Raw genomic sequence first — 15,897 nt, forward strand, 5'->3', positions numbered from 1 at the left:
GAGGATAATGAGCTCAGCAGGACAACTCTATCTTTCAACCTCCTCATACTAATCGACGTTTGTGATAATGCTCCATGGTGTGTCTTGTTGTTACGCTGTCAACTTGACACTACTCCGTTACTCACTTTGAGGTCGTGACATCACTTGGATTTAACATAGATTTACACAGCAAGTGTAGCGGATAAGTCAGAAGACGCCTACCCTTATGTAACACCTTAATTTATTCTCCTTGTACTTTTTCGAGGATCTCAATACAATTTAGTTTATGTTCTGCCATTGTTTCATTGTTTTGAGTTCAAAATACGTTTTTTATTAGCCCATCAATATTCGTTTTTTATCGTATTTTCGATTCTGACATTATATGATAATAGTATAGCATAATGGTTTCATGTTAATGATTAACAGCGTCAACACAGGTAATATATATAAGCGCTAAGCTTGTTTAATCATCCTCTGAAATTGCACTATAATAAATTGTATTACTGTGTTGAATTTTCTAGTAAATAGTGAATAAACTTTAATCAATCCTTTTTTATAGGTGGACTACTTCTGTATGGACAAACGTCGTGCATACTTTCAAAAACGTTTGATGTCCACTCCGATACTTTGGTAGCGCATCTGATGTTATGTTTTAGGTTTGTTTATGATTTTGTATACTGTAGTTGTATATGTTCAACGTCATGGCAAATATTGACGGAAAAGTTGGGACCAAGCAACGTTTCAAGGTTTATTTCTAAAGTCGTTTAGAAGATATGATTATTGTAAATATACGTATTTATTGGTGTTTCTAAAATTGACTGAGGTGGTATTCGTAAGTCAAAGAAATTGTTGTCATTCTATACTAGTGATTATGTCGACCAAAAGCTCTGTCAATAAAAATGTTTTAAACAATATAACTTGGTGAAAGGATGTATGACAGCAATGCCTGTCTGTAAAAAGTAAATAAAAAGAACTACACATATTATTGATTGCTATAATTTACTTAATGTTTATACTAGAATAATTGATTTCTTTCATAAAATTTTAAACCACTTGCAAGATGTAAAAGCTTTGAACCCGATGCATAATCATTTCAGACAAAAAATGGCACGAATCAGTTTTATTGATCAGTGTTTTTGTGTTAGTGATTCGTTAAATAATTTGTGTGCTAACTTAAAATGTGAACAAAAGCAAAATAATCCACATTTTCTCATTGTTTTATCTTTATTGTTTTATATAAATACTAAAATAACAAAGTATATAATCATACATTCATATACAGTTTTTACAAAGAAAATCTATTGCGGTTCTCTCCCTTTTTGCACTCTCTTTCGATATGTCTTTCACTCCATTCCTGTCCCCGTGCATTACTTAGTTGCGGTACAAATTCGATAAGTAAATAAATTTGACACTTGCAAACGATCACGCTGTTTTTTGTGACAATTCGAGTATTTCATAGTTTCTGAAGCGGTCCGGTCCTTTCAGCGAAATCATTCCGCCTAGTGTTTCGGATCGTTAGGATCATACGTCCTTTTGCGGACGAAATATTCTACCTAATTTAACACAGGTACATGTATTGTTATTTTTCGTATCTGATGAACAATAAAATATAGGTTTCGCCCTTAAGTCTTTGTGAAACAGAGCGATAAGTGTTGCAGTCATCCGTAAGAAAGCCAATCGACCAGCAAGTTTATTAACATCTTTAAATGACACAAATTATCTACATTTTTCCTGCATGTGGTAATGTAAACGTTGCCCGTAAAAACTATGTTTGCATTACCGGTTGCATCTTGTGAATAAGAGTCGGCAAACTGATTTCAGTTCTGTTGAAGTCGTCTGTTTTACAGGTTACGCGTTTCCCTGACTCTAGCATCTCGTAAATACATTGGCTCGTTTGTGATGAGATAGCAGAGCTTCTGGAGGAACTCGTATCGGTAAGCACCAAGTGACATATACGAGGGAACGTTCATCAAGTAGTCATTGTGGGGCAAGGAGGCAAGGTCACTGGCCAGTCTGGCTAACGACAGGTCACCTATGGCAACCACCATGACATGGAAGTTTACATCTCCTTTCAAAACCCTGGTTGCCAACTCAATGTTTTGCGTACTTTCGTCTACAAATACAACGGCTAAGTTCTTGGCATCTAATCTATTTGGGAATACCATTCGAAGTTGACCGAGTAACGTTTCAATTCCAGGGAATTGGATGCTATTGAATGCTCGAAGGTTGGTGTCAGTTGTCAGGTCAATGTTACTGTTGGAGGGACAGTTGTCAGATCTGCGGCCTATCCTCAACCCGTCCGGGGCGGTTTGCAGACCCCGCTTGACGTCGTGTACAAATGACGTAAGCAAGCGTGCCTTGCGGGCACCAAGGCCAGCAGCGTCGTAAACAAATATGACGTCAGCTAAGGAATCGGCACCGCAGTCTGTAAATAAATAAAACACATTGATTAGAAACTGTCATATTCAAATATTGATTAACATCCAAAGTTGTTTTTACCGATAAATCGTTATATTCCGAAAGATGTTGATTAATTTCGAAAATATATAAACGACATCTTTCTTATCTTTTTAAAATACGTTTTCTCATCAATTTTTGTTTGCAACTCACATAAAAGATTGCTCGGTTGATCCGGAACTACCCCACACGCACTGACAGCTACGATACTCCTGATTGAGGCTAGTGCATCAAAGCTGCTGACGTTAAACACATACTTGTCGTCTGGATCGTTTGCAATGCGCTTTAGTTCTGTCCTTTGGATGTCTTTACCGATTCCTATAGCAAACAGCTTGATGCCTTCTTCTCTACTCAGTACGGACTCGCGCTTTGTTGCTAAGGGGTCACGTGAAATTCCGTCAGTCAGAATGATCGCTATTTTAATAGTGTCTTCCCTTTCATTTGCCTCAGTAAAACCATAAGAGCGGATGAATCGTATGGCATCTGAAGTATTGGTCAGTCCGCTTACATATTCTATATTACTAATCTGTCGCTTGATCTGCTCCTTTGTCCAGCCCGACTGCAGCGCCACCTTCATGTGAATGTCTGTACTATATACTATGATGCCGACCCTGGTTTTGTTATTCCTGAAGTCAAACGTGTCAACGAGATCGGTGACGAACTGAAGCTGTTTCTTGAAGTCCTCTGGCCAGATGCTATTTGAGGAATCAAGGGCAAAGAACACGTCAGCATTCTTACCGCCACAGTCTGTAAAAACAATGGATGAAACAACATCAGAAACTCGACAAAATCAAACAATCGGCGTATCAGTACTAACCGGGTTTTTTTATCAACAAATACAAAACAAAATTGACTGTTTTCACAAATCTTCTCCATAGTTGCAGAAAATAAGCTGAATTATTTTCCTATCCACCTTCAATTTAAACAGCATCCTTTCATAGGAGACTGTTTATTTAGATACCTGGTTATATACGACACTTTATCTAGTGACGATTATTCCTAACCAGTTGTATTTATCTATAGAAAAGATATGTTATTACTGGTGAAGCGATATTTAACATTGGTATGACATGGTTTCTATTAAATGTTTCATTTATCATATATTCAATTATTTCAAATACCGGTGTGCACACGAAATATTTGTACAATTATTTCTCCACTAATGAGCTCGGGCAGGCTGAATGCCTTTCATAGGAAGGAGGCAGATGAAGGACAGCGTCCTTTTAACCTCCGCCATGATGTGCCTTTTCCGGTTTATAAGTACAGTAGACGCCCCGTGACCACTTGTCTTTTGAGTATGGTAACATACATACCATGTACTAGTTCTCTCTACGTCTTTACGATATGTAGGGCGAAATTGAAGGAGAATGACGTAAAATGGGTAACGAAATTTACAAGGAAGGATTTGAACCTTAATGCGGCATGGAAACACAACAGGCACAGGGGGCAAAATAGAACATTCTGAAAATAGGTTGGCGAAATCAAGCCATTTTCAAAATGTTATAATCCACTGTAAGAAAAATGTCCGAATAATAGGACTTAACCGTCAGAAACTATGAAAACGACAGTCATATTACAGAAGTTGAAAATATAGATTTTCATTCGCAGAGGAGGGACTTCCACACCATTACTTAAGTAATCAGTAATCCTATCACTGACCATGTAACACAATGTTATACACCATTAATTATGTATCAGTAATCCAAACACTGACCGTGTAACACATTGTTGTACACCATTACTTATGTATCAGTAATGGTGTATAACATTGTGTTACAGGTCAGTGGTAGGATTACTGATACATAAGTAATGGTGTCTTCCATTGTATTACACGGTCAGTGATAGGATTACTGCTACATAAATAATGGTGTATAACATTGCGTTACACGGTCAGTGATAGGATTACTGATCCATAAGTAATGGTGTATAACAATGTGTTTCACGGTCAGTGTTAGGATTACTTATACATAAGTAATGGTGTATAACATTTTGTTACACGGTCAGTGTTAGGATTACTGATCCATAAGTAATGGTGTATAACAATGTGCTACACGGTCAGTGTTAGGATTACTGATACACAAGTAATGGTGTATAACATTGTGTTACAGGTCAGTGGTAGGATTACTGATACATAAATAATGATGTATAACAATGTGTTACACGGTCAGGGTTAGGATTACTGATACATAAGTAATTGTGTATAACATTGTGTTACAGGTCAGTGGTAGGATTACTGATACATAAGTAATGGAGTATAACAATGTGTTACACGGTCAGCGATAGGATTACTGATACATAAGTAATTGTGTATAACAATGTGTTACACTGTCAGTGTTAGGATTACTGATACATTAGTAATGGTGTATAACATTGTGTTACATGGTCAGTGATAGGGTTACTGATACATAAGTAATTGTGTATAACAATGTGTTACACGGTCGGTGTTAGGATTACTGATACATAAGTTATGGTGTATAACATTGTGTTACACGGTCGGTGATAGGGTTACTGATACATAAGTAATTGTGTATAACATTGTGTTACAGGTCAGTGGTAGGATTACTGATACATAAGTAATGGTTTATAAGATTGTGTTACATGGTCAGTGATAGGATTAATGATACATAAGTAATGGTGTATACCAATGTGTTACACGGTCAGTGATAGGAGTACTGATACATAAGTAATGGTGTATACCAATGTGTTACACGGTCAGTGATAGGATTACTTATACATAAGTAACGGTGTATAACATTGTGTTACACGGTCAATGATAGGATTACTGATACCTAAGTAATGGTGTATAACATTGTGTTACATGGTCAGTGATAGGATTAATGATACATAAGTAATGGTGTATAAGATTGTGTTACACGGTCAGTGATAGGATTACTTATACATAAGTAATGGTGTATAACATTTTGTTACACGGTCAGTGTTAGGATTACTGATCCATAAGTAATGGTGTATAACATTGTATTACACCATTACTTATGTATCAGTGATCCTAACACTGACCGTGGAACACATTGTTATACACCATTACTTAGGTATCAGTAATCCTAACACTGACCGCGTAACACATTGTTATACACCATTACTTATGGATCAGTAATACTAACACTGACCGTGTAACACATTGTTGTACACCATTACTTATGTATCAGTAACCCTATAAATGACCATGTAACACAATGGTATACACCATTATTTATTTAGCAGTAATCATATCACTGACTGTGTAACACAATGTTAAACACTATTACTTATGTATCAGTAATCCTATCGCTGACCGTGTAACACATTGTTATACACCATTACTTATGTATCAGTAATCCTATCACTGACCTGTAACACAATGTTATACACCATTATTTATGTAGCAGTAATCCTATCACTGACCGTGTAACACATTGTTATACACCATTACTTATGTATCAGAAATCCTATCACTGACCATGTAACACAATGTTATACACCATTATTTATGTATCAGTAATCCTATCACTGACCGTGTAACACAATGTTATACACCATTACTTATGTATCAGTAATCCTATCACCGACCATGTAACACATTGTTATACACCGTTACTTATTTATCAGTAATCCTATCACTGACCATGTAACACATTGTTATACCCCGTTACTTATTTATCAGTAAACCTATCACTGACCATGTAACACAATGTTATACACCATTATTTATGTATCAGTAATCCTATCACTGACCGTGTAACACAATCTTATACACCATAATCAGTGTCGTATTAATCTGCCCGCTTCATCAATTAATTAAATACAACTACGAAGAAAGAACTGTGTAACTCTGAACATATCTTCTGTGTTGTCTGGAAGATGTACCTGCGTATATGTATACGCCAGTTAGTATTTATAACCTTCTCAATATCTACACATTCGCATATACTTACATATCCTGTCACCTGTCGGCCTCTTTGTGAAATTCACTATAGAAGTATGAAACATCATACACTGTTACTTATATCTGTATACTTCTTTACTGAAGCTTAACCGCCTTATATAAACTTTAACTATTGTCTATGTCAATTTCGATTCTTTTTCGTTGACAGCAGTACATTTCATGTCTGGGTTACTTACATTGTTTCGGCAGTACAATCTATTTCTGGGATACTTACATTGTTTCGGCAGTACATTCTATTTCTGGGATACTTACATTGTTTCGGCAGAACATTCTTTTTCTGGGTTACTTAAATTGTTTCGGCAGTACAATCTATTTCTGTGTTACTTACATTGTTTCGGCAGTACATTATATTTCTGTGTTACTTACATTGTTTCGGCAGTACATTATATTTCTGTGTTACTTACATTGTTTCGGCAGTACAATCTATTTCAGGGGTACTTACATTGTTTCGGCAGTACATTCTATTTCTGGAATACTTACACTGTTTCGGCAGGACATTCTATTTCTTGGATACTTACATTGTTTCGGCTCGTCTGCAATAGCTACGTCACGAGACAGCTTGTTGGAGAGATTGTCCAGTGCTGAGGGAGACCCCATCATCATTGACCAAATCCTCCTGTCGTTTTCCATCGTGTCGTCGTACTGAAGTTCAGCCATTTGTTGACGTGGAGCCGGGCCACGTCTGTATTTGTTGTTAGTGATCACGTTGGATACATCATTGCCCTTTCGCTTTTTCTTGAAATGTTTCTTAATTTGCTTCTTAAAAGGCCGGTAGTTTATTACTCTTGTCTCAGACACCGTCTTTGTCGGAGCGTTGCTGATCTCTACTGGTTCGTTAAATTCTGACATACCAAATAAATCCTCAGGGGCTTGCTCAACTGAAAATGGTGCGTCTGAAACAGGTTCTTGTGGTTGATGTGAAGATTTGGTGGACGAATCACTGGTTGAGGGTGATTTTGTTGAAGAAAAAACTGTTGTTGAATCGGATGAAGACGCGCTACGAGTTGTCGGTGCTGGTGTAGATGGCGGGTTAGTGGTTGAATCGGTTAAATTTGAACCACGAGTTGTCGGTGCTGGTGTAGATGGCGGGTTCGTGGTTGAATCGGTTAAATCTGAACCATGAGTTGTCGGTGCTGGTGTTGATGGCGGGTTTGTGGTTGAATCGGTTAAATCTGAACCACGAGTTGTCGGTGCTGGTGTAGATGGTAGGTTTGTGGTTGAATCGGTTAAATCTGAACCATGACTTGTCGGTGATGGTGTAGATGGCGGGTTTGTGGTTGAATCGGTTAAATCTGAACCACGAGTTGTCGGTGCTGGTGTAGATGGCGGGTTTGTGGTTGAATCGGTTAAATCTAAACCATGAGTTGTCGGTGCTGGTGTAGATGGCGGGTTTGTGGTTGAATTGGTTAAATCTGAACCACGAGTTGTTGGTGCTGGTGTAGATGGTGGGTTTGTGGTCGACCCAGCTGGATATGGGCCACGGTTTGTTGGTGCTATTGTAGATTGTGGATTTGTAGTTGTTTTGGATAAATATTGACCGCGTAATTTGTAATCTCTAACAACAGGAAATAAAGAATTTCTGTATGTCTGTTTGTCTGATGACAGCGCAGGAGTCATGGGGGCACGTGTCTTTGGTGGCACAAATTTTAACGTGTTGAAGATGAGCGGCGCGAGTGTGAATCGTTTTGTTGGTACTGGACGTTGTGTTGTCATGGCAGCCACTGCATCAAGACAAGAAAGAAACATCGTTATACATGAGAATACATGTTTTTTCTATAAATTAAAATAGTTATTGAAACATAATATACGAAATTGAATCTTTCATTTCTCTTATTTCATGAATTAATGTAATTATAAATGTCTCGTATATCAAATTAATGAATGAAACAAATAATATTGTATATTAGGTCCGGTAGCATTTACTACTGAAAACAACTGAACATTATGAACCATTTTGTTCGGAGAGATTAAAATGGAGAAATGCTTGAAGATCGTGGATTCTACAAGTAGGTCAATTAGAGAGATACTGTAAGCATAAACAAAACCCTTGTTTCTAGTGTCGGTTCTAGTATTAGTTTCCTGGAGTTCACGCTTTAAACGGGAAATTCTGATATATAAAGACTGACACTATCGGAAATCTGTTCATACACTAAGTCTCCTGCGACATAGCGTGTGTCATGTACCACGCCCACCATTTCAATGACTTAAACAAGGAAGTTTTAGAAAAAATACATCGTCACCAAAATTACAGTTAAATGACATATTTTTATTTAGAAAACGACATTTTCACACATGAAATACCTATAAGTGAAAGTTTTACTCGAAAATCGAAAATGTTTCTTCTCTTGAGGAATTATTGAATATGTATTGAATTGTTTTTAATTTGTATACTATTATATAGTAAGTGTTTAAACCGTTTGCTAAGTATCTGTGTTATAATCCTAATATAAAGCGTAATAAATGTTATCTGCATCTTTTCCGTGTAACAGTTTGCTGTTAAAGTCAGTGTTGTAATTCATATATAAGTTCTGTAAAGGGTATATGGTACGTATCTAGGACCTACAAAGGGTATATGGTACGTATTTAGGACCTATACAGGGTATATAGTACATATCTAGACCTTTAAATGGTATGTGGCACGTATTTAGGACCTATACATGGTATATGGTACGTATCTATACCTTTAAATGGTATGTGGTACGTATCTATTACCTATAAAGGGTATATGGTACGTATCTATACCTTTAAATGGTATGTGGCACGTATCTATTACCTATAAAGAGTATATGGTAAATATCTAGGACCTATACAGGGTACGTGATACATATCTAGGACCTATACGGGGTATTTGGTACATATCTAGGACCTATAAAGGGCACATTGTACATATCTAGGACCTATAAAGGATACATGGTACATATCTAGGACCTATAAAGGGCACATGGTACATATCTAGGACCTATAAAGGGTATATAGTACGTTTTAATAGACAGTCTTTGGAGCCTCATTGACAGGTCAAGGACATGTCTAGTATCACACAACGTAGATACGATTGATCGCGATCTTTCAGAGGATGTGATCTGTCTATTTTGTAAGACAAGAACAGGAGTATACCCTTAAAAACATCATTATGCATGTTTTTCTTTGCTCATCGACAGAATTCATTTTTCAAGTGTGAGAGCAAGTCGTTTCTGTGTCAAGTATAAGATAAAAGGACTTGTCTGGACCTATCAGAGAGCATGCTGCTTGTCAGGATCTCTTCTGTACTCATTGTTTATGAAGTGTCATCTATGTGGGCTTAAGTGTCACTAAAATGGGTTTTTTAATCAGCCAGCAAAATTGCTTTTAAACCAATGAGAATGATTATCCAAGATAATGCTTAAATGACAAGAGGAACATAAAGAAAATGAAGAAATGCAGTTCCAGGGTTTGGCTTTTTTGTTTAAAAGAAATAAAATCCTCAAAGTGTGGGGGGAAATCGATTTCATGATCCCGATGTCCAGTTTCCAAAATATATAAAATGAGAGTGCAATAAGTCGCAGGCTTAAAGCCAAACATCATTTATCTAATCAGTTTTATTGACATCTCAAGAGACTGGATTTTGAAACCGCTGGATACATATGTGATATTGTAAATAAATAATCTGGATCCATAAGGCGTATGTCTGCTCGTTACAACGTATACCATATGATCATACACATAGAAAAAATGTACCAATAGTTGACGCAAAAAAAAAAAAAATGCTTTACAGACTTCTAAGACACAAAAAACAAAAAAATAATATCATAACCAAAACCTTGATAGGAAACTTTGTTTTGCATTCCCTTCATAGGCTTCTTTGCCTGCGAATAATTGGTACTGAAATGATTTGCATATGTTTATATAAATATCCTAGTGAATCTTTCAATGCATAAATCGATAGATAAATGTACTCACCTTCACAAGAGGACTTTGGCAAATTGAATATAACAGAAGGAAGAGCATCAAAGCTGTCCACCTTGAACACATAGTCGTCAGTAGGCCAGTTACCAATGCTGAGAAGTTCGCTTTCTTTCTTCAGTCCGACACCGATGGCAAACATCTTGATGCCCTTTTTCCTAGCGAGGAGAGCCTCGAACCTGGTACTCTTTTGATCCTGGGACAGTCCGTCCGTTATGACAATGGCGACTCGTGTTGCACCTGGTCGGCCGCCAAAGAATGGTCGGAACATGTACCGTGTCATGAATCGGATGGAGGCACCTGTGTTGGTTTCGTACGAGAAGCGATGTCGGATATGACTAATAGCCGTTTTGACATCCTCCCTGGTTTTGTGTGTCTGCAGGTAGAACTGAAGCAGGTACGTGTAACCAATACTGATGACACCGACCCTGGTCTGGTTCGGTCCCGGCCCAACATCTAGTCGGTCAACTATATCATTGGCGAACTTAAGCTGTTTGTCAAAGTCTTGGCCCCTAACACTCTTAGAGCTATCCAGCAGGAACACGACGTCCATTGGAGCACATTGTGTGACTGTATAAACAGAGAAATCAGATCTTAACATAGTTTCTTTTCTTTTTCTTTTTCTTTTCATTTTAGAATATTTATTGTTAAACTTAGATACGAAGGAATCGGGCAACAGGCAAAGCCTATGAGCGTCCTCTCCTAACAGTAATAAACAGTTTACTCACATCATATTGAATTGAAGTAATGGTAAAACATATCTATTTACATTTGCATGGCATTGTCACTATATAGCCTCTTTGAAAGCTGTGTCGTTGATGGGACTTTAATTACCATGCATCACGAGACACAATTCTAAGCGTATTAATACAACACTGACAGAAACTACAATGTCCAATATAAATAAACATGACGNAAAGTACTACTTTGTTTGCCAATCAGCACGCGACAATACGCTGTTCAAACTATTGAACGAAATTGTGTGGACTGTCGATAAGGCGGGCATTTTTAATTTTAAATATAAATTATAAGTTGAAAAAGAACATAAGAGGCAGAGAAAACGTAAATATAAGTATTGAACTGTTTTTGTATGGTATTTATGATCTATAGCGCGCATTATGATTTGTTTGCTTGCAAAGCTGTGTCATTCAAATAGATCATAAATACCATACAAAAACAGTTCAATGCTTAAATATTATATATCTATTGATAATTGTACTAGTATGTCATTATTATGTTTTTGGAAACTGTTGTTACAGAAACTAAATTATACAAAAAGTAGGCAAATGATGCTGGTAGACAGCACATAGTACAAGTATGTGCTTGTATCATTCCACACAGCAAAGTCGTGAAAAAAGATAAACAAGTAAGTAACTTGCATTTGATTAATATATGCAGATCAGTTGAGAAAGAAGTGATAACAATCCTCAGCAGGAACATTACATAAGCAGGCAGGGGTATCAATTAGGTGATATTCAAATAGATCTGAATTCAGGTTACTGGCACAGTTTCTAAGTTGACAAAAGGTATAATTTAATTTTTCGATCACCATGGTATTTAAGAAATATCAGTACATTGGGGTTGAGAATCAGTGTAAAAAATATCTTTTTATTTTTCCAATTGATGTCATTGTGGGAAACAGGCAAGTTGGAATATTCCATTCAGACATCAGTTTCGGAGAAAAACCGGCAGTATATAACAGAGTTCTAGGTATAGGAACAGCAATAATTTTATTGTGGCGAAGATGGAAATTGTCAGTATTGTTGTTAATGTACTGTTGAATTATAGCATAGACATGAGAGGGGCATTTCTTATTATATATTTTATGAAAAGTAATGGTTTTATGCAAATGTCTTCTTCCATTATGTGTTATAAAACCAGATTCTCTATATAAGATATCATGACTTGTTCCACGTCTTAACCCTGCAATAATACGTGCTGCTTCTAGTTGGATAGACTCCAAGATATTGCATTCATTCTGTGTACAGTTTGCCCATATAATATTTGCGTATTCCAGAATTGGACGTATGGATGTGATATAATATAGTTGCAAGTGAATTTCAATAAATTTTGTATTTCAACATTCTAAGTATATTAATTACCAATTAACCTTGCTATTGAAAAACAAACCTAGGTGTTTATGATTAGAAACATTGATAATTGGTGGTTCATCAAAATATAGGTTAGGATGCAGTGTCTCAGAGTCAACCCGCCTCGAGAAGAGCAGGGCTACAGTTTTATCTGGATTAAAGATAATTCCCCATTTTCTAGCTCAGATTGAAATTTTCCTTAGATCGTCATTTAATATATTAGCACATTTTTGCCCGTCTCCTTCATTCAGACCCTAAAAGGAGGTGTCATCAGCAAATAGTTTGACGTTTGAGGCCAATTCATCATTTATATATAATAAAAACAAAAATGGACCGAGGATTGAACCTTGAGGTCCCCTACCTGTAATGTTTTCTAATTAGACTTAAACCCAGCAGCTATGACCACTCGCTGTTGCCTATCATGAAGGTATGATGTGAACCATTCTACATATTATAACATATATCATATTTTTCAGTTTATAGATTAGACCGTCATGCCAAACTCTGTCAAAGGCTTTGCTAATATCACAGAAATTCATTATGACCTCTTTGCCTTTGTCTATATGTTTTATAATTTCATCGTATATAATTAATAGTTGATACACTGTGGAATCCTTAGGTAAAATCCTGACTGATTCTTAGAAATAATGTTATATCTTGAGAAGTAATTGAACATATACTTAAAAACTATTTTTTTCAGACAGCTTGCTGAATATAGGGATAACAGATATTGGGTTTATAGTTGGATGGATCACTTCTATCTACGTTACCCTTATAAATTGGGGTAACATGAGCATTTTCCCATCTATTTGGTAGCTTTCCGGCAGTTGTTTCACAAGAGATTGGAAAACCCCTTTTATGAACTTTGGAGAGATACCATCAGGGCCTGAAGGTTTTTTAGTATTGAGTAAAGGTTGATAAGCAATGTGCTGTTCGGATATGTCTATTTTTGAAAAGTAATGTCGGTGTCGGGGACAACATTTTTTTTCAGTTACGGAAATCGAAGTTAAGTAGTCGTTAAAAGATTGGTCTTCAGGCTTTATCTATAGGGTGGATTTTCAGTTCGGCGTTGATAACCAATGGAGAGTCGTTTTCCCTTTTGTTTTTGAAATTTATAGCCAATTTTGCAATACGCCACCGTTTTTCGGGGGTATGGACTTATCAATTAAAGAAGATTGAAGTTTAGATAATTTGTATCTTTAGCTTTCCGGACTAATGCAATAACTTCATTCCGAATAAATCTAGATTTTGCCCAAGAAGCTGGAGTATTATTTAGCTTAGCTTTGGAATGCTAGCGATTTCTTTGTATTATTTTAAAAAAAAAATCAGGGTCGAGGGATACACCAACGTAACAATACAAACTAAAACAGCAACAGAGGATACGCCAACGTAAAATATAAACTACAACAGCAACAGAGGATACGCCAACGTAAAACATAAACTACAACAGCAACAGAGGATACACCAACGTAAAATATAAACTACAACAGCAACAGAGGATACGACAACGTAAACTATAAACTACAACAGCAACAGAGGCTACACCAACGTAAAATATAAACTACAACAGCAACAGAAGATACACCAACGTAAAAATATAAACTACAACAGCAACAGAAGATACACCAACGTAAAAATATAAACTACAACGGCAACAGAGGATACTCCAACGTAAACTATAAACTACAACAGCAACAGAGGATACACTAACGTTAAACATAAACTACAACAGCAACAGAGTATACGCCAAGGTAAAATTTAACCTACAGCAGCGATAGATGATACGGTAACGTTAACTATAAACTACAACAGCAACAGAGGCTAGACCAACGTAAAATATAAACTACAACAGCAACAGAAGATACGACAACGTAAATTATAAACTACAACAGCAACAGAGGCTACACAAACGTAAAATATAAACGACAACAGCAACAGAAGATACACCAACGTAAAAATATAAACTACAACAGCAACAGAAGATACACCAACGTAAACTATAAACTACAACAGCAGCAGAGGATACGCCTACGTAAAATAAACAGCAAAAGCAACAGAGGATACACGGGAGGCCATAGTTTCTATAACTTTGGTATGTAAACATAAACTACAACAGCAACAGAGTATACGCCAAGGTAAAATATAAACTACAACATCAACAGAGGATACACCAACGTAAAATAAACAGCAAAAGCAACAGAGGATACACGGGAGGCCATAGTTTCTATAACTTTGGTATGTAAACATAAACTACAACAGCAACAGAGTATACGCCAAGGTAAAATATAAACTACAACATCAACAGAGGATACACCAACGTAAAATATAAACTACAACATCAACAGATGATACGCCAACGTAAACTATAAACTACAACAGCAACAGAGGATACGCCAAAGTAAAATATAAACTACAACAGCAACAGAGTATACGCCAACGTAAAACATAAACTACAACAGCAACAGAGGATACGCCAACGTAAAAAATAAACTACAACAGCAACAGAGGATACACCAACGTTAAATTTAAATTACAACAGCAACAGAGGATACACTAACGTAAAATATAACCTACAACAGCAACAGAGGATACGCCAACGTAAAATAAAAAGCAAAAGCAACAGAGGATACACTAACGTAAAATATAAACTAAAACAGCAACAGAGGATACGCCAACGTAAAATATAAACTACAACAGCAACAGAGGATACACCGACGTAAAATATAAACTACAACAGCAACAGAGGATACGCCAACGTAAAATATAAACTACAACAGCAACAGAGGCTACACCAACGTAAAATATAAACTACAACAGCAACAGAAGATACGACAACGTAAATTATAAACTACAACAGCAACAGAGGCTACACAAACGTAAAATATAAACTACAACAGCAACAGAAGATACACCAACGTAAAAATATAAACTACAACAGCAACAGAGCATACGCCAACGTAAAACATAAACTACAACAGCAACAGAGGATACACCAACGTAAAATATAACCTACAACAGCAACAGAGGATACGCCAACGTAAAAAATAAACTACAACAGCAACAGAGGATACACCAACGTAAAACATTAACTACCACAGCAACAGAGGATACACCAACGTAAAATAAACAGCAAAAGCAACAGAGGATACACCAACGTAAAATATAAACTACAACAGCAACAGAAGATACGACAACGTAAATTATAAACTACAACAGCAACAGAGGCTACACAAACGTAAAATATAAACGACAACAGCAACAGAAGATACACCAACGTAAAAATATAAACTACAACAGCAACAGAAGATACGACAACGTAAATTATAAACTACAACAGCAACAGAGGCTACACAAACGTAAAATATAAACTACAACAGCAACAGAAGATACGACAACGTAAATTATAAACTACAACAGCAACAGAGGCTACACAAACGTAAAATATAAACTACAACAGCAACAGAAGATACACCAACGTAAAAATATAAA

General features: G+C 36.4%; 1 protein-coding gene across 1 annotated transcript in view; it reads right to left on the reverse strand.

The window, feature by feature from the left end:
- LOC110453095 overlaps positions 1-15,897 on the reverse strand; it is a 42,194-nt gene that overhangs the window by 24,963 nt on the left and 1,334 nt on the right. The window contains exons 3-6 of the mRNA XM_021501931.1: positions 10,316-10,888; positions 6,898-8,100; positions 2,590-3,183; positions 1,825-2,404 (exon numbers count right to left, since the gene is read on the reverse strand). Of these exons, the coding sequence (XP_021357606.1) occupies positions 1,825-2,404; positions 2,590-3,183; positions 6,898-8,100; positions 10,316-10,888 (2,950 nt within the window). The remainder of the gene's footprint in view (positions 1-1,824; positions 2,405-2,589; positions 3,184-6,897; positions 8,101-10,315; positions 10,889-15,897) is intronic.

This window comes from Mizuhopecten yessoensis, unplaced genomic scaffold (assembly GCF_002113885.1).
Source record: "Mizuhopecten yessoensis strain PY_sf001 unplaced genomic scaffold, ASM211388v2 scaffold7087, whole genome shotgun sequence".
NCBI lineage: Eukaryota > Metazoa > Mollusca > Bivalvia > Pectinida > Pectinidae > Mizuhopecten > Mizuhopecten yessoensis.